Here is a 20,264-nt window from a genome sequence, read left to right on the forward strand (position 1 = left end):
TGACAATTAGATTTCACAGTGCCCCAGGACAACTTTTTGCAATCCCTTAAGCAAATCTTAATCCACTTTATCTCCTCCGTGGAGAACATTCAAGATGAATTAGACATGCCTCCAGAAAACAAAGATATAGTTATGAATTCCCGTGAGGAAGGTTAGAATCATGGCTTGAATTTGAAACTGAGACACAAGGGACCTGTGTCTCTAACAGTTGTTTCAGTTTTTCTGTATGACTCTTCTCAAGCCTGTCTTGAAATCATTTGCCATGTAGATGTTGCTGCTGATCAGATGCTTTCAGGGAGAAGCGGGAGTGGGCTGCTCTATGAGGGAAACCAGAAGACGACAAGGCACCTATGATGGCCTCACTGGCAAAGGTGTGGTCCCACAGAACCCACAAAAGAATAGCAGAGTAGGTCAGTGATGGTAGCCAGGCCCAGTTAATATTCTGGATCACCAGACAAGTCCATAGTGATGAGGCAGATCTGACATGGAAGCCAGGAAGTCAAGTCACAGCATCAGGGTCAGGATTTGGTCCAGTGATCTCCAGGCAAGCCCATAGTGAAAAGGCAGGTACAAGGTCGCTTGACCTTGACATCAAAACTGCAAGTCAAGGTTCAGACAACCAAACTAGCACTTAGAGACATGGTGTAGTTGGGAACTGTCAATGTTAGGTTAATGGTTGGATTGTATGATCTTCAAGGTCTTTTCCAACCTAGACAATTCTGTGATTCTGTGAAAATACATGTCCATGCACAGTCACAGATGATTAAGCTTAAGCATAGCTCCTGAGTGAAGGGACATAGACTCCCACTTCTCACAGCCCTTTTCACAGTAGTCTGATTAAAAGTTAGAAAGTTGCATTATATCAGAGATGATTTTGAGCATGGGCAGCTAAGGCTGTAGAGGTGTGGTGTGATGGTGAGGTGAGGTGTGGTGTGATGAGTCTGTGATGGCTCAGTTCTAATGGAGCCAAAGTATAAAGAAAGGACTAAGATGCTCTGATTGGAACACTTCTGGGAAGGCACATGAGAAATTTGTACATGCCTGGTGAATTGCTGTAAAAATAAGGGCAAGCTGCAAACATTTCCTCCATATCTACTGTTTTGCAGGATATGGCTTTTAATCAGGATCTACTTAGGATTCACTAGCCACTTCCATACTATTAATGCTCAGAGATTCTATGCCAGAGTAATCTGCAGTTCTCTCAGTTTTAATTTGCTCATAGTTGTATCTGAAAGTTATTCAAGATGACTTTTTGTATGATTAAAAAAGATGTTCAGTAATTAAATATAATAGAAATCTGTTTCTAGTCAAAAAAAAAAAAAAAAAGTTATTAGAAACATATACTGTTTCACGTGCTTTATTTTGTTTCCTATGTGTGTGACTTTTATACATAAAATCTTGTATCTCCATGCCTGAGAATTCACTTATATCACCTTTCAATATCCTGCATAACTTAGTTAACATCTTCCTAGATTTCTGAATTTAGTTGTCATTTCCCTAGAGATAAGACATTGGCCATCTTTCCCTTGCTTCAACTTAGTATTTCTGGGAAGCGATCATTCTACCTGAGCTCTTGATCTCCCCAAACAATGTAATGTTGAGAGAATATTTTTATCAATTCCCTGCTAATGATTTTCATGTCTGTTTGCCCCCTTACTGATCTCCTGTCCTCTGACAAGTCCTTTCTGTCTATCTTTTAAATAGTTCTTAGTGGATATCTAATCATCAGTAAACCTGATAAATATATAAATTATATCTCTGCCTTCTCCTTTTTTTTCTGCCTTCTCCTTTTCTCTGATGACAGCTTCCCATGTTCTGAGCTCACTACCTTAACATTACCTTCAGTCTCACTCTCCTGTTTTGTCATCATCAGCTAGAATCACCAGTATAGGGACTTTTTCCAGACACCTTAATGATCGAAAAATGCTTGGCTCCTGCATCTTCCCTGTGCAATCTAAAATAGTGTTGCAAGTGGCCTTGCCCCTCAGTATTACCATGGTTTTTACCTTTATGTCTGTAATATTAAAACTCATGCACTTAAATGCCAACTCATTCTGCATCAGCCTCCATCTTCTGTCTTACTTTATGCTGAGTTTTTCTTTTTCTTGAGAACTGCTTTATGACAAGGCAAGAGTTACTAAGGGAGACCTTAGTAGCATAAATGCACAGTAACACTAAGAGGAATGAAAAAAAGTAAAGCTCTTTCAGAAACACAGAGTACCTTGGATGTGGCTCAGGGTCTCTTTGGCTGTTCATGTCTTCATCTTCTTCAATATAACTCTCAGAAGATGGAGTTGTCTTCTAATTAATGAAGTACAGCTTCTTACTATGTTTTAAAATATTTTTCTAAATAAGACGTTTTTCAGAAAGCATTCCATTTATCATGAGAACACATTTTCTTCTGACTGTCGATAAAACAATTGTTTTCATTTTCACTAGTTCAGCTGGGTTTTCTTCAAACTTGTGATTCAGATTTGCAAAATTTAAAAATGATTTTGTTATTTACATTCCACATTGGCCAGCTGCAAATAGACATACTCATCTTACAGTATGCATTAATACTAGGTAAATAGTAACAATGATTTAAAATTATAAAAATGCTAAGATTATTATTGTTTTCCCTTAGGGGGACATGCAGAAGTAGCATCTGGAACATGGACAAATTCTGTGATCCTGTAGCCATTTCTATACACTCACTGTTTCTCAGGGAGTAAACTTCGATAGTGTCCATATATTCTTTTTTCAAGAAAGATCTTATTGTCCATAACAAGAATTCTTAATGCTCTAATTACTGTTTGAACTTTTATTTTTTTATTTTCTATTTTTATTTCCATACCTGAAACAAGGAAAGGTTTTGAAAAAGAATTGAAATCTTATGCTTTACCTATTTTAATTTTATCAAGCTAGACTTTTTATCATAAAAAGTATGCAATCAGAAAACACTCAAGAGAATACATATGCATATGTGATATTTCATGTGTCTGAGATTAGTATACTCCTGAGTTGTTCTTGAAATACAGAATTTCAGACTGAACAACAAAAGTAGAAAAAAAAAAACAGAAAGAAACACTTGCTGCTGCCTATGAATTTATTTTTTAAAAAAATATGTAATTAGCAGAAGAGATCTGTTTATTATGTATGTATGTATGTAAGTATGTTGATCATTGCCTGAAGCCGTGCTGCTTTTTAACTCATCCTAAATATTACACTGGTCATATTATTGATATGGTAGTGTATTACTGGCATTTGTTATAGGCTTTTGGAAGCATATTAATACACCATACAATTATGTTACTGTTCATGTGTTTACTTAATCTTCATGTTGTTTAAAGGACTGCAGTGCCTTGCAAGCTCAAAATAGAAATGAGTTCATTAATTCCCTAAGGTCCTTATCACTGATAAATATATTCTTTTACAACAAAAAGGGTAATGGATACCTCTTTTCCCCATTGCACTCTCTATGGAATAGAGGAGGGAAATAATCAGCGATCAGTAGCTTCTTGATTAACCTGAAGCATTATTCTTAACCTTCAAATAGCAGTTCCATTCAAGGCACAGTTTGCTTGACACCAAAGAAAGGATTCATGAAGAACTCATGCCTGCCTAGTGAAAATATCTATGAAATGTCTACTTCTACTTATAGAAATAGTGTGTCTTGCTGCCCAAAGCTTGAATAGTCAAAGGGTAGCTGCTATGACCTGATGAGTTTCAGGGACTCAAGTGCACATCAGGCTTCTAGGAACATCCCTCCTTTGTCTGACCATGGAGCAGTAAGGCATAACAAAGTTCTGATTTAAAAAGATGTAATTCCTATGTCGATAGTCATAAGAAGTAGTAGATCTGTTAAGTTATAATTTTTGAGGAACATTTTTCTGACCATTGTTTGATGTTAGTTCACTGCTGGGAGATTTCATGAGTATTATTTGCAGATGGAAAATTACCTGGTTGTTTCTGTATTCATATAAGAGGATGTCAGTTCACCACAGTCATTCTGTTATACATAATCTTGTGGGCGGTAAGAGGTGGATTTATATTTGTACCTAGAGAAGTATTTTAAAGGAGATCAAGCCTGCTCAGATGCAGAGTTCTGTAGCAAATCCAGAGAACCACAAAATGGTGTCCTTGAAATGGGGGCTTCATCTTTTGTGTTTGTTGCAGATTGTCTTTAAAATGATGGAGTTTAAGTAGATAGAACAAATCTTATGAATATAATCTTCAATATGTCCATCTGGCTCTTTGATGATGACCCAGACAAGACTATCTTCCCTGTGTACTCAACCTGAGCACACTGCTGGCTCCTGTTCAGCCGTCTGTCAATCAACACCCCCAGGTCCCTCTCTGACTGGCAGCTCTCCAGCCACTCCTCCCCAAGCCTGTAGCGCTGCTGAGGGTTGTTGTGGCCCAAGGGCAGCCCCCAGCATTTGGCCTTATGGAAACTCCTCCAGTTGGCCTCAGCCCATGGCTCCAGCCTGTCCAGGTCTCTCTGCAGAGCCTCCCTGCCCTCGAGCAGATCAACACTCCCACCCAACTTGGGGTCATCTGCAAACTGACTGAGGGCGCACTCGATCCCCTCGTCTAGATCATCAATAAAGATGTTGAACAGGAGTGACCCCAACACCGAGACCTGGGGGACACCACTCGTCACTTGCTGCCACCTGTATTTAACTCTGTTCACCATAACTCTTTGGGCCTGGCCATCCAGACAGTTTTTTACCCAGCAAAGCTTGTGCCTATGCTGAGTTTTGCCAGGAGAATGCTGTGGGAAATGATGTCAAAGGCCTTACTGAAGTCAAGGTAAACAACATCCACAGACTTTCCCTCCTCCAATAAGGAGGTCAGTAGTTTGAACATCTTTTCTAAAGGTTTAGGTTCAGTCTTTTATGAGGGTAAGAATCAACTGTTTAATTTGTCTTGTGTTGTAATTTTAAAACCTAAATCTCTACTGTAAGTGCTGGAGTTATCTTTAGTCCATGAGCAAATATTCAGTCTTTTTTCTGTCATGCCTTTCAGTGAATCTGATTTCCTGCTCTGAAGCGTTTAATATTATTCAAGGAGCTAATTCTGAAATGTTACCAGTTTTTCTTGAACATGGGAGGGTAATGAGTGGATAGTAAAGAGAAGGGGACAATGATTCGTCCAGCTCACTTGATTGCTTTGTCTTTTATTTAGTAAACCAGATAGTCAGAGAGCTACTAGTGCACCAGGCATAACTCATTCATGGCTATAGGGATCATAGCAATACATTTCGGCTTTTCTATTCTAGGCCATGATCTACAAGGGCTAGCATACAAGAACTACGCAATTTTTATTTCACTCAGAATTTTCATCACACATTGACCACTTTTGTGCTGCTCCAAACTCATTCACATATTACTGTGTATAATCAACTCATTTGGATAGTCATGGAAAGTTCTCCATTCCTCTGAGTTTGGTGTTAATCAGTTCCAAAGATATTTTATTTATTCAGTAAATAAGAACACTTTGTAGTTGCCAATTCTGAAATTTTCAGTAGAGTGGTGTTGAACAGGTTGTCTGCAACTGCAACATGAAAATGATATAAAGGCAAAAGGAGCTGTATTTGTAAAGAATATTAAAATGAATCCATTAGGGGGTCAAAGCAATCACTAAATTGATTAGACTAAACTATTTAAATAGATTTTTCTGAATCAATAATTATTATGTAGTTATCAAATATGTAGGTGTTCTTATGTATAATCGAACCACTGTCTTGTAATTTATACCAATGTGCATCAAAAGAATGCTCAAAGAATTCTGAAAAGAAGGACTTTTTCTCCTGTGTTCCACCTTATAGCTAGGTGAGTTTTTCTTCCATCTACTGCATATAAATTTCACCTGCAAGATTCAGAAGTATGATGGTCCTGGTTTTTGAAAAAATAAAGATTATATTCTACCTCCTGCTTTGTTAAGATGTTAAATACAGTCAAGTACCATAGATGAGATTCCATTTTCTAACTCCTCTTTTTTTTTTTTTTTTTTTTTTTTTTTTTTTTAACCTTTGGGAATCTCATTTAAATTGTAATTGAAAGTGTATAGGAGTCACAACAAGAGATGCTGTCCAGAGAGTGAAAGAATGCAACGTATTTTGCACCCTAAAAAAGTTTCTCTACATTCAAACTTCCTGTCTCTAAAACTTTTCCTGCCAAAGAACTCTGAGTGCATTTTTCATTTCTGGTTCATGCTGGTTAAGTCAAAACCAAAGATTTTTTTTCACATTAATGCAAGCTCTTAATATTTTTTCTTTCTTTTCTTTTGAGCAATGCCTGGAAATATAATAGGAATTGCCATAATAAAAATAAAAATTACAATTTTCCATAGTGGAAAAGTTTTGATTAATTGTGTCTACAGCAGGGTATGTGTAAACAGTAAGAATGATCTAAGGAATGACCAGGGTGGTTACTTGTCAGTATTATGTCTTCAGCATAAACAGTCCAAGAACATATATTCAGATCAGAACAGGAGTATGTATTACAACAATAACTCAAACAATGTTTTATCTGAGACAATAAGACACACTCTATACAGTGTATATGGGAAGTTTCAAAGCTCCTTAATTTAAAATGACATGTGCAGATTTTCTTCAACTTCTGATTAGATAATTTTCATTTTAGTTTTTTTCTTCTCTTTTTTCATCTTTATTTTCCACTTTACATTCTCATTCTTATTAATATTCTCATTGACTCTTTTTCAAGTATTACACTACTCTTCTGTGTGTATAAACACTTCTGCCACAGTGCCTGTAAATATCCTCATTGGCTACTGTTCTAAAAAAAAAAAAAAAAAAAAGAAAGCAAAGCAGCAACTTCTGTTTTTTTCCAAATGAGAAGGCAATGTGCCTGTGTGGCAATTGCAGAACTGAATCATTTGGGTTCCAGTATTTGGACCAGTGTTTTCAAATACAAGCCTAACACAAAAATAATGCTCACAATAACTATTTTGTGCTGCCAATTAAAACTGATTTAGAGAGCAGCAAAGATGCATTTCATAATGGAAATATAGCTGGTCATGCTCTGAGATCTCATTGCAACAAGTTGTAGACTAATATTTAGTAAGAATATTGTTTTGGTTTGGTTTGGTTTTGTTTTTAAATGAAATACAGTTCATAATGGCACTGAAGAGGTGAGAACTGTTTCATGTATCCAACTGGCCATGCCAATAGACTGAACTAGTTCCCTCCAGTCAGATGCTATTAAATTATCTACACCTGCAAATGTCAGTGCCATGTATGAAATTATTAGGCACATCCTCTTGGAATCATTCAGCAAAGTGGCTAAAAAGGACCTAATAATCTGTGTGGATATGTGTGGCAGGTGGGCCCACTCAATGAAGCAGAGCTTCTCGGCTGCTGCAGTGCAGCAGCTCGGGGCTGCCTTTGTTCTCGGGGCCTCGCGGTAACTGGCGCCTTTGGCCAGCGGGAGCCGCTGTTGACTCCAGGTCAGACTCGGCCTGGGGATCAATGGAGTCCCCTGGGGGAGACATTTGGGGCTCGTCCCCTGGAGCAGCAGCTGCGGTCGAGGACTCTCCCCTTGGGTCAGGACGCTGCCCAAGGAAACTCCTCGAGGGGCCTTGGGTCGGGACCCTGCCCTGAGCAGGTCCTCGAGGTTGAGAGCCCTCACTTGTCAGGTGAGGGATAAAGCGTTTTGAGTTGCTGTTAAACCCCAGGGAGTGGAACTTTGTTCTGCGTTTTGGTTTGCCATTAAACCCTAGAAAGCTGTTCTGTTCTCCTCTCACAGACATTTGAACCTGTAATTTATGGACAGCTAGATACTTGTGTTAATAATTTTTTTTTTTTTATTTTTGGTGGTTGTTTTTTTGAGAGCATCCATAACAATCTGTAAGAGGCAGACTTTGCAGGACATGGAGCAAGTATTTTGGCAAATATGTTTCAATTATTGGTTTATGTGTGCTGTACTTTCTTTATCTATGCAAAGATCGAAAATCCTCCGGATGTTAAGGTTGCATCTTCCGTGAAATTAAATAAGACAGTTTTGTTTGATTGTGAGTAGAAGAAAAGCTTTTCTGAACCATGAATGGGAGTATACAGAATCGTAGAATTGTGGAATCATTTAGGTTGGAAGAGACCTCTGAGACCATTGAGTCCAACCATAAATCTAACACTGCCCCAAAAAATACATATATTTATTGCATATAAGCCAAATGTTTAGGGTTTATGTTTAGGTTTTGTTTTATTCATCACCAAAATATTAACAAATATTCTGGAATCTTTGGTTCTAAGTAGTGCTTAGGTACTGTGATGAATGGGCCTATTTAAAATACAGAAATTTTACTGGAGATGTTTACTATCCTAAACCCTCACCATTTATCCAGTCGTGAAGTGGTTTTCTGTTTTGCAGAGTGAATTCCATTAAATAGCACTGATTTTTTATTTCAATAAAGGAAACTTTCATCTGAAAGGTGGATGAAATATGAAAGTTCTACTAGCTAATTAGATAGATAGGCAGATACACAGATAAGTGCAGTGCAAATTAAAAAAAAATATTGTCTTATACAGGCTGTATTTAATTTTGTAAATTAACTGTGGGCTTGATTTTATTTAGGTGGAAAAGAAAATAAAATTCTTTATAGATTTTAAGGTCTATGGGAAAATATCCATTTTTACAATGTTAATATATTCTGTATAACCACTGATTGCATGTGAAAACATATGCAGTCCTTTTTATACCCCAGTAATTCTGAAACACCTGAACTCTTCTCCCTTCACACACTACCTGAGAATTCACAAGACTAAACATCCCTTTAGGGCTGGGAATGTATTTGCCAATTGCAGCCCGAAGGGGATTGTTACTAGCATTGTAAAGCCCTGATGATAGTTTTATAATGGAAAGCCTGAAATAACCTCAAGTACCTACACCTCACTAATGTGACTCTATAATACATAACCAGTCTAATTTGAAACTGAGAGTCAATTGTCAAGGAATACATTTCTAGAGTTAATATTGTTAACCTCTTAATTTTCCTCTTTTCTTGGATTTGAATTACAGTTTCCTTTCAAATAAAATCCACTGATGAGGCACCTAATGGTTTTCTACTTTAATTTTGTTGTTCTGATTGCTTTTACAGCTGTCCCCCATTGTCTTTATATGTAACTCCCTTGCAGAGCCCTTGCAGTGAAATCGTTATGCAGATCAAAGTATGGTCCTGATGTCCAAACTCTTACCACTACATTAGCCTCTTCATAAATTGATTAGGAAGAGCATTGTACAGGAAATGGCTATTAACATGGCTTACATGAATAATGGAACTAGTGCTCCAAATGTGGTGTTTGTCATCTCTCTCAGTGTACGTAAACACTTGCATCCATGTCAGTTCCTTAAAAGTAGTTTGAGTCTTACTAGACACTGTCAGTGTTGCCATGGAGTCAGACTCCATACTTTCGAAGCAAAGCTGAAACTGATTTCCAGATAATAGTTGAGTTAGAAAATAGAGAGAAAATGTGAATGAGTAAACAAAATTCCAAGCTCCCTATTATTAGATTGGATACTTTTTTTCTTCTGTCTTTCTGTATCTGTTACAGATATAGTAGTGATGGATTTTAGGGAGTTGGGATTTTTTAGATGGAAAAAATAGAATTAAGAATTCAGAATAGGGTTTATTCTTTCAAGGAAAAGAAATCAACTGCTATACTAAATTTTTCTCATTTGTGTGGAAACAATGAGGTCTTTTAAAATGTGAATCTCCTTAATGGGTCTGTCTTGAAATTGTGCCTGTATAAGGAATAAAAGCTCTGTTACTGCTTCATTAGCCCGCATCTAACAGTTACATTTCCCAAAGCAATTTGCAGCATCCTCTTCCCTTCATTGTCACATTTGATCATTTTAGAATTTGCTCTGAAGACACAACAATGTCTTTATGCGTGAATTTCAGGGTATAAACCAGTACATTCAATAATGTCTGTTAAACTAAATCAGAATCTGGCTGACAAATGATACAATCAATGTCACACAATTAATCCATAGTAGAACTGCATGATAAACAGAAGATTACACTTTCTGTGCCAGTTAATGTCCCATGGATTCCTGCATTACTCGAAATATATTATTAAATGTTTTTTTTGTTATTGCTGTACTGTTATCATCATAGGATGCTTTAAGGTATGAAAGACAATTTTATTTGATTTTTGTGATTTGTTTTACTAGTGGCTAGCATTCAGAAGCTTCCTGCTGCATCTGTTTTAACTGACATCAATTTCCCCATGAAAGGAAGAAAAGGAATGGTTGATTGGGCACGAAACTCAGAAGACAGGGTTGTCATTCCAAAAAATATCTTCACCCCAATGTCAACAGGTAAAGAAGCATATCAGCATATTGATTTTTGTATTACCTTTAACAAGGGGACTCAGAATCTTTGTCTCATAGGACCACTGTGTGATAAAAATGGTTATTTTACCATCTCCAAAAAAAATCCAGTACCCACAGCTTATCTCAGAGGGAAATGATGGGGCTTAATTTCAGCATCTTGAACAAAAAGTGCTACAGAAATCCTCTATGTTATTTTCTACACTGAAGAGCCAATGCTTAGTTATTGTGCACAGGACTGTACCTGTGGTGGTATAAGGTGACCTGAAGTGTAGCTCTGCTCAACCCCCTGAAGCTCCTCCACTACAACAGACTGGACCATTCCAATGGGTCACCTAACTTTCACCAAAGGATATGCAGCAGGCAAATTACTGTCACTTCACATACTGTTCACTGTTGCAGTACAGATCTCTGACATCAGAGAATTTACTTGCTAGACATTAAACTCTAAAGACAGCCTTTGAGGATACTTAATTATAAAGGTAAATGAGCTAGCTTAGATGTGAGTACGCAATGGTGGATTTTTTGAAAATGTGATTTTTCAGAGGTTTAAATATGTTGATATATTTCTGATAGTGCTACATCTTTACGACATACTTCCAGATCATAATTCAAAATGATGATGGTGTGCTTAAAATAATATTTATGCTAGAAAGATAAATAGTATTCACGTTTTCTTATGCTGATGAAGGATTGGGAAAGAGTTTAAATATATTTTTTCCTTACTATTTTCAGAACTAGATGAATCAACTGTATTTGTACTTGGAGCAGTGCTATACAAAAATTTAGAACTGATTTTGCCTACTTTGAGGTAAGAAATTTCATAAATACAATGTGAATTAAACTATTTTGGGATCATAACTACACTACTAGTCAGGATAAAAGCAGACACCTAAGCCTGTTTGCATATTGGTATTATTGGATTTTTTTCCTGGTATTTAAAGTATATATGCATATATTTCTTTCCTTCATGCTTAGTCATTTGTATGATAGAAATAGATTTTTATTATCAAATTGGCTTAACTTATATTTTATGTTGTCTATATTATGATAGAAATAGATTTTTATTATCAAATTGGCTTAACTTATATTTTATGTTGTCTATATTAAACTTAGTTACAGAAATGTTTGATTAGAAGTATGCACACTGATGTGCATTAATGTTCAGGCCACTTATACTTGTGCTTCAAATTGTTGTTTCTCCACTTAGTACAACTGATCTAGTAATGACATCATAACCTGATGTACTAAGGTTGTCTGCTCTACTTCTATGAAAGTCTCTAGTAGTAGTTTCCCAAGCACTTTTTCAGTGAAAGTTTTATTCACAAGGGACAGCAGAGCTATAGAGAGGATCCATTTTAGAAACAAGACATGCATGCACCTGAACAGTTGTGGTATGTCAGTTACGAGAGCCATACACATACATTTAAAAAAAATTAAAAAAGAGGGTCTGCTGTTTTACGTTTTTCTTTCTGTACTTGATAACAGACAATTTGGAAATACATTTCACCCCCTCTTCTCAAATTACTGGTTAACATAATTTCATGGTCATGGAATATCACAGAATCTTAAAGGTTGGAAAAGACCTTGAAGATCATCCAGTCCAACCATTAACCTAACACTGACAGTTCCCAACTACACCATATCCCTCAGTGCTATGTCAACCTGACTCTTGAACACCTCCAGGGATGGGGACTCCACCACCTCCCTGGGCAGCCCATTCCAATGCCTAACAACCTGTTCTGGAAAGAAATACTTCCTGATATCCAGTCTAAACCTTTCCTGGCACAACTTGAGGCCATTACCTCTTGTCCTATCACTTGTTCATTAACACTATCATATTTCACATGATCCTGTGCACCATTGTTGTAGTAATGTCCTTTTACAGTAAAAGAAATGGGTGCAAACTGTGTCACAATAGCTGCTAATGAATTCACAATAATTAGAAAGGATAGTAATTAGGAAACCACCAAATCACTTTCCCTTAATCTATTTAACCAAAAATTCAGTATATGAAACAAAGGATAAAAATCAACAGGTTTTTGCCAAAAAAAAAAAAAAAAAAAAAAAAAAAAAAAAAAACAAAACAAAAAAAAAACCACCACACATCCCATTAAAATTGCAATGTGCAATAAGTAGCTGCAATATTGGGAACAGAAATGTCTCTAAGGTAGAGTTACAGTGATGTCCTGGCAGGACACCTGGAAGCCTGGGAAGTGCTGGTGAGAGCCATCTATGCTTAAGGCATCATATAAATGACAGCTCATCCACTTCTGAAATGTCACTAAGCACTTTCCATTTGTTCTGCCAGTTCCTGAAATTAGCCAGGAAGGAAGAGACGCTTGTGAGAGACTTTTTTTCTTCTCCCATATTCGGAGAAACAGAGCCAAATAGCTATTGTAGTCAGTCCTTTTTGGCAGAATTTAGAGACAATCTGCCAATCCTAGGAAAATATCAAGGTGGCCATATACCTTTCAGACCTTTATATTGTAAACAACACTCTATGATCATGCTTTTTCAGATCTCATAGATTAATATTTTCAATTTACAGAAAACAAGTGTGAACCTTGAATGCTGTGTATTTGCTTATATGAAAAGCAGCTCAAGGCTTTTATTTCATCCATTAGAAAAGTAAGATTTATATGCCATTCTAGATTTTTCCCTAGAATCAATTGCATCCTAAGTAGCAGGAATACAGGCAGAACAATGACATATAAATACAGTAAATTAAGTACTATGGACTATGAGAACGTGCATCTTGGTTCCCAAATTTTTTGCTTTTATCTGTTCTACTTTCAGCTGGTTACTGATTTACACAGTGAATTTGACCATTTCTCTGTACATTTCAGTTCACAGAGAGGTTTCATGAGCTTCTAAAGCAAAATGATCTAATAATCTATGTATATCTTTTTATAAATTGTCTTTAGAAATTCAAATATGAAGATATCCTACTTTGCCTCTGAATATGTTCAGTATTATTTGAATACAATTCTCAGCTCCCTAAGAAAACAAGCATTATTTCTTTCTCTCATGTATGTGAATAAGGAATAACAGTCATTATTAATCTGTGATACAAAAATATAACACATTCCTAGGTACCAAGGGTTTTTTCTGTTTGGTGTATAGCACCTCAGTACTTCCTTGCACTTTAATATTTATAATGAAGTTATACTGAAACTTTTACAGCTTATTTGTCTTACCTCATCAGGAAATGTATCATGCTGGATTTCTATGCCCATGGCAATCATTCAAAACGGACCTAATGACCTTAAAATAGTACCTCAAAGGTGGCACAATTTCAAAATGTTTTCATAGAATCATAGAATGGTTTAGGTTGGAAGGGACCTTCAAAGATCACCTAGTTCCAACCCCCTGCCATGGGCAGGGACACCTCCCACTAGCCCAGGTTGCTCAAAGCCCCGTCCAACCTGGCCTTGAACAGTGCCAGGGAGGGGGCAGCCACAGCTTCTCTGGGAAACCTGTGCCAGTGTCTCACCACCCTCACAGTGAAAAATTTTTTCCTTATGTCTAATCTAAATCTACCCTCTTTCAGTTTAAAACCGTTGCACCTTCTTCTGTCACTACAGGCCTTGGTAAAAAGTCTCTCTCCATTTTTCTTATAGTAAAGTACCCTTTAAGTATTGGAAGCCTGCAATAAGGTCTTCTCAGAGCCTTCTCTTTCTTATCCAGCCTGAACAACCCCAACTCTCTCAGCCTTTCTTCATAGAAGAGATCTATTAGACCTCTGACCATGTTCGTGGCCCTCTTCTGGACATACTCTAATGTCCATATGGACCGTAACTCTAGGTCCATATCTTTCTTGTACGGGGGACCTCACAGCTGGATGCAGTACTACATGTGAGATCTCAGCAGAGCAGAGTAGAGGGGAGGGAAAAGTTGTCTCTCTCAGCCTGTGGCCACTCTTCTATTGATGCAGCCCAGGATACAGTTGGCCTTCTGGGCTGCTAACACATGTTGGTGGCTCATGTCCAATTTTTCATCCACCAGTACCCCCAAATCCTTCTCCACAGGCTGCTCTCAATCCCTCCATCCCCTAGTCTGTATTGATATTGAGGATTGCTTCAACCCATGTGCAGGACCTTGCATTTGGCCTCTTGAACTTCATGAGGTTTGCATAGGCCCACCTCTTAAGCCTGTCAGGGTCCCTCTGACATCCCTTCCTACAATCATGTTGACCACACTACACAGCATGGTGTCGTGAGCAACTTGCTGAGGGTGCACTCAATGCCACAGTCTATGTCATTGATGAAGGTACTAAATGCTATTGCATGCGTTTTGATGCATTCAAACCATTTTAATGTTCATTCAGATGGAATTCTGAATTGGAAAAAGGCTACAACTGTGGTTAGTGCTAAATTTGTTGAACGATTATACTCTGCAAAAATTTAGAACTGCAATGCAGGTTTTAAAAGAATCTTTATTATGGCGTGGTTTATCATTTTACACTCATTCAGGTACATGAATGAAATGTAGGTTTCTCTACATCCCACTGCATTTGGAAAAGGTTTATTTTTGTTTCCTTACATGTTGCAGTGAAAACCTGTCATCTTACATGGGTTTAAATTACTATTTGTACTAATCTTATTTAACTGTAATAAACATTATCATGATAAGCCATATTAGTGCTGAACATAATGGAATGCTTCACCGCAATAGCACTGTGTATGGAGCAAACACTGTAAAGTGTGAGGGGAAGTAACATCATCTAGTTTTTATATGATGCTTAGAAGTGTGGTAGCTACTCACTATGAATTAAAAAAAACATTCTGAATAAGCATCTTATGTGATGCTGCTCTAAATGACAGTTGACAAAATATGTTAATGGTGGGAGTAAAGATAAACAAAACAATAAAACAAGGTAAAATATGTAAGTGGGCTTGTGTTTGGGTTCAAAGGCCACATCATTTACACCTTGACAACCTGATAAAAGAGACGATTTCTACTGGCTGCAAGCTTTACAACTTCCCATGTGATTTCAGTCCCTGGCTTTACAGGAGTTAGGATAGGAGTAAAGTAAATATTTGCTTGCACTTTCCAGAACAGCAAAGGTGACACACATTCTAATACATTCCTTATATCAGCACTAAAAGTTATGCAAGCTTCTACATCATCACAAGGAATGTCTTTGTTTAAAATAAACAAACAAATAAAGAAAGAATATCTCAATATATCTTCAGGGAAGATCTCTCAAAGCACCTAACCACAGAATCCCCATCTGGTACATCACAGGTGTTCTGTGAGTAAAATGAGGATTTCATTATCTAGGACAGCCTATACAGTATATTTCACAATTCCCAAAGTTAGCTGCATTTTTTACCATATGGTCTTGATTTTTTCTTGTTTACTGGCATAGAGTCTGTTAAAAGTAAGTCTTGTAAACACAGAGAGATGAGAACTTGGCAATTACATTAATATAGACCTTTTTTGACAATGTATTTTATTCAAAGAATTTTGCCATAACTGTTAAAAGAAGAGGTTAGTAAAAAGAGGAGAAAATTACTTTTTCTTATAAAAATAGAAGAAATTTTTTTCATGCACAAGTAAATAAACTTCATCTGATTCTGTTTTCTCATATGCTTTACTGCATTGCATTGTTCTTGTAATGTCATATAGATTTTTTTAAAAAATAATATACTGAAATATTGAATATTTTGAGCAATATAGACTGAATATTATTTCCCTATCTCTTGCATCCCTGAGCAGTTATGTTATTGTTAGGTTCACAGAAAATTGATTCTCAGTATAATACTAATCTAAAAGACATTATATATAATTCCTCTCCTGGGCACTCTGAAGAAATACGTTGCATAATTCCATACTCTAAGATAGTTTTTAACTTTTCCTTTAACAAATAAGAACAAATAAAAAATCAATTATTTTTCTGTAGGAAGCTTTTTCTCCCGTCAGTTAAAGAACCACTGTACTTTTCCTGCTATAATTTCCTGCACTGAAATGTTCTCTTTCCCCATTTGAAACTCCATTCCTAAACTCGTCCTTCGAGTTCTGTACAGCCAAAAAGACCTTTAAACTTTCTTAGGTCAACTTTGTTAGACTGAGGATGGAGTACCTCAGATGGGCTTTTACTGCATATCGTTACTGCTATAGAATCCATAATTTTTCTATGATGTATGCAACATTTATGCATCAAGCTATAACTTCTTTTATGTTGTCTTGTGATAGCAACGTATCTTATTCATAAGTTCATTTTTCTTCAATAACATAGAGTCATTCTAAAAAGAAAGGTGGGCCCATGCAAACCTCATAAAATTCAACAAGGCCAAGTGCAAATTCTTGCACATACCTCAGAGCAATCCCAAGCACAAATAGAGGCGGGGCAATGAGTGGATTAAGTGCAGACCTGCAGTGAAGGACTTGGCAGTACTAGTGCATGGAAAACTGACTATGAGCCAGCAATGTGTACTTGCAGCCCAGAAAGCCAACTGTATCCTGGGTTGTATCAAGAGGAGTATGTCTAGTAGGTCAAGGGAGGTGATTCTTCCCCTCCACTCCACTCTTGTGAGACCCCACTTGTAGACTGTGTTCAGCTCTGGGGCCCCCAATATGTTCTTGCTCAAGTGAGTCTAGAGGAGGGCCATGAAGATGGCAGGAGCACTGCCCTTATGAGGACAGGCTGAGTTAGTTGGGGTTGTTCAGTCTAGAGGAGAAAACTCCTTACAAGGAGACTTCTAGTACCAAAAGGGGGCCTACAGGAAAGATGGGGAGGGACTCTTTACCAGCGAGTGCAGTGAGAGGATGAGGTGTAATGGTTTTAAACTGAAAGAGGGTAAATTTAGATTACACATAAGGAATAAATTCTTTCCTGTGAGGGTGCTGGAACAGGTTGCCCAGAGAAGCTGTGGCTGCCCCCTCCCTGGAAGTGTTCAAGTCCAGGTTGGATGGGGCTTTGAGCAGCCTGGTCTAGTGGGAGGTCCCTTCCAATCCAGACCATTCTATGATTCTGTGATTCTATGAAGAAAAGAAAACCTGAATTTCATATCACATAGAATCAATATATATACTGTTATATAAAAGTATACCCTTAAAATGTATACTCAAATAAGAAGAGATCTTAGTAAAATAGCTCTTTTATTAATGCTGGTTTTAATTCAGATCAGAAACAACACTAGGAAGGCAGAGCTGGTAGCCCTTCTTCAGCCTTTACTCAATCAAACTTTGTTCTCTTGAATCTTCAAGGACTTATTTAGCCATAGTTTCCAAGGAATTTAATATATTTTTTTAATAATAATTTTCAAAATTTGACCCTGATGTGCATTTTTCTGGACAGTCAGCAGAGCACCATCCTATACAAGTCCATTTCTCATTAAAGACAAATTTTAGATTCTTCTTTGGAGAAAGAGGTAATGGTTAAGTGACTCTCCACTTGTCATAAAACATCTATAAGATAATGCACTTGCCCAGGATGTGTGAGATAGGTCATTCCCATTCTATGTCATTGCCAGTATGAGAGGGACTGAAACTCATATATTCCACCTCCTCGGAAAAGCTGATTACTTAAATTCTTAAATAAGTGTCCTCAGCATCAAGCTGTTGTTTAAAAAATTATCTTCAGCAAATATATCAATAGCACTACACTATGGTTTTGAGGGAAATTCTTGTGACTACAATGCTTTAATCTTAATTCAATGGCATTTTAAGGTGTTATGTGAGTTTAGAATATACTTGCCAGATTACATTCTTCCAGAAACTATCTAAACAGTTAAATATGTGATATTCAACGAGGCATTTGGCCCAAACAGGACAGCAATGATTGATGCAGATTTCATTTCACAGTGATATAGCCAGTTACATCTATTTTCTGGTGAAACAGTCTGCTAGGGGCTCTTGAGAATATAAATGTATTGGTAGGGTTTCAGTGAGACTGAGGTAAAATTGATGTACTAAGGTTATGGTCTAGGCACCTTAAATGCTCTTTTGGATCTCACCTTAGAACCATTAGAACTCTACCAAAAATTAGATACAGCAAGGAAACATTTCGAAATCACAATGATTGGCTGTGATGAAGTACTGAAGTATCAGTATTTACATTAGTTTAAGTGAATTTCCAAAACTGACAAAATCTTTTAATAGCAAGTAAACTCTACTTCCACTTGTCATGACCTGTTAGAGAAATCAGTTTTGTATTTATATGTTTTTTTCTTCTTTTTTTTTTTTTTTAATTATGCCTTACTTAGGAACTTTTATAGATATTCATCTATTGTATGTACAGTAAGGTACCATCATTATTCCACCTCTACAGGACATACTGAAAATTTGCCAAACATTAAATGTTAGTCTGACAGAGATATGTTTTCATCAACGATATGTGAGACTTAAAAGTGCAACCAAAGGGTAGAAATAGGAATTAAGTAAAACAGAAAGACACTTCCATTATATTTCCATTATATGATATAGTTGAGTAAAATTGGACTAGATTTCATACCTTGCCCCAAAAGAATAATTTAATTCCTTGTGCTGAGCAAAGTGCCCGCTGAGTTAAGTTTCTATTACTGTAACCACAGCAATTCCTGTTTCAATGATCCAGCAAAATGGAATCTTCTTCTAAATACCATTTCCTTAGAGAAAATAAGCAATTAAACAGCAACAACAGAATATTTATACTGTCTGTTATAATTACATCTAAACTGACTAGTTTCTTTGGTAACATCTGCCTGTGAATATGTCTTTCTGTGAGGTTTTATGTTTGTTTATGTGTGATCAGCAGAAGGTGTTGAAAACAGCATTACATACAAAGGAAATGCCATAATGAACATCAGAAACATTTGGACTGATAACAGATGTTTGTTCTAAGCCTGACAGGGTCATAAGAAGCAAGTATCTCAGATATGAACATCATGTCAACATGTCTTTATGCCTGTATTAGCATAACCTTGGCAATACTAAGTCTGTCGTAGAAAGGTAGCTACAAAAGAGCAAGCCATGTTTTACATGAAGAGAGAGAAATTGATGATAAATTATAGAAATTAACAGAAAATTATTCTTTTGAGTAATCTGGTACAATAAATTAACCAAATATAATCTCACATATATATGAAAAAAATGATTGGTTTTGGTGGAATTTCAGTCAGGGCACAAGTATGGATTATATCTTTAAAAGTATTTAGATGATGAAGTTACCCACTCATATAGCAAATGCAATGTTTTTTTCAAAAACTGGAAACAGCTAGGGTTTTTTCACAAGCACAAAATCAACAGAATTGTAGAATCTCCCATTGCATTCATCCTTCTTAACAATTTTACGGTTAATAGTCAGAAAAAAGTCCAACACAGCACGTTGAGAGACAGTAATTTTTCCTCCATAAAATATAGCTAGTGGATCTATGTTGAGAGAAGCGAGTAATATGTGTTCAACCATGGACAGAGTATTTGTGTGCATCAATACACTGTTCCAATTAGTGAATCATACTTTAAGGAATGGCATTTCTGCCATCATTGTTGCTCTTCAGACTTTAAAGTATGTTTGGAGTGAATGTTTTCACCCAGCACTTCCAAATATAGTTTCTCCTTGAACGTTTGTCAACTAAAGTCACGAAAAATGCCCATGAGATACTTCTTTAAATGTAATATCAGAAGCCTCATTTAATCTCATATGAAGTTAAATCTTTCATTTCCACATGATGGCACTTTTTTTTTTTTTTTTCCCCCCCAGGAATTTTACGGTTGTTAATTCAAAAATCATCGTTGTTACTATACGACCCGAGCCCAAAACTACCGATTCTTTTCTGGAGATAGAACTGGCCCATCTGTCTAATGTAAGTACAAGGATAGTTGATATGTTCTTCCAAGAGTATTTATCAGATCATATGAAAGAAAGAAGTAGGGTTGTTTTAAATAACAGGTAATAAAACCCAGTTTAACTGCTAAAACTTAAATCCGGGAACAGTCTACCAT

At 36.7% G+C, this 20,264-nt stretch overlaps 1 protein-coding gene across 1 annotated transcript in view; it reads left to right on the plus strand.

The window, feature by feature from the left end:
- Window positions 1-20,264, plus strand: part of ADGRB3 (adhesion G protein-coupled receptor B3) — a 477,442-nt gene that overhangs the window by 259,644 nt on the left and 197,534 nt on the right. Inside the window, exons 13-15 of the mRNA XM_026844073.1 lie at window positions 10,176-10,322; window positions 11,070-11,145; window positions 20,023-20,125. Of these exons, the coding sequence (XP_026699874.1) occupies window positions 10,176-10,322; window positions 11,070-11,145; window positions 20,023-20,125 (326 nt within the window). The remainder of the gene's footprint in view (window positions 1-10,175; window positions 10,323-11,069; window positions 11,146-20,022; window positions 20,126-20,264) is intronic.

This window comes from Athene cunicularia (genome assembly GCF_003259725.1).
Source record: "Athene cunicularia isolate RWA chromosome 3 unlocalized genomic scaffold, athCun1 chr3_part1, whole genome shotgun sequence".
Classification (NCBI taxonomy): domain Eukaryota; kingdom Metazoa; phylum Chordata; class Aves; order Strigiformes; family Strigidae; genus Athene; species Athene cunicularia.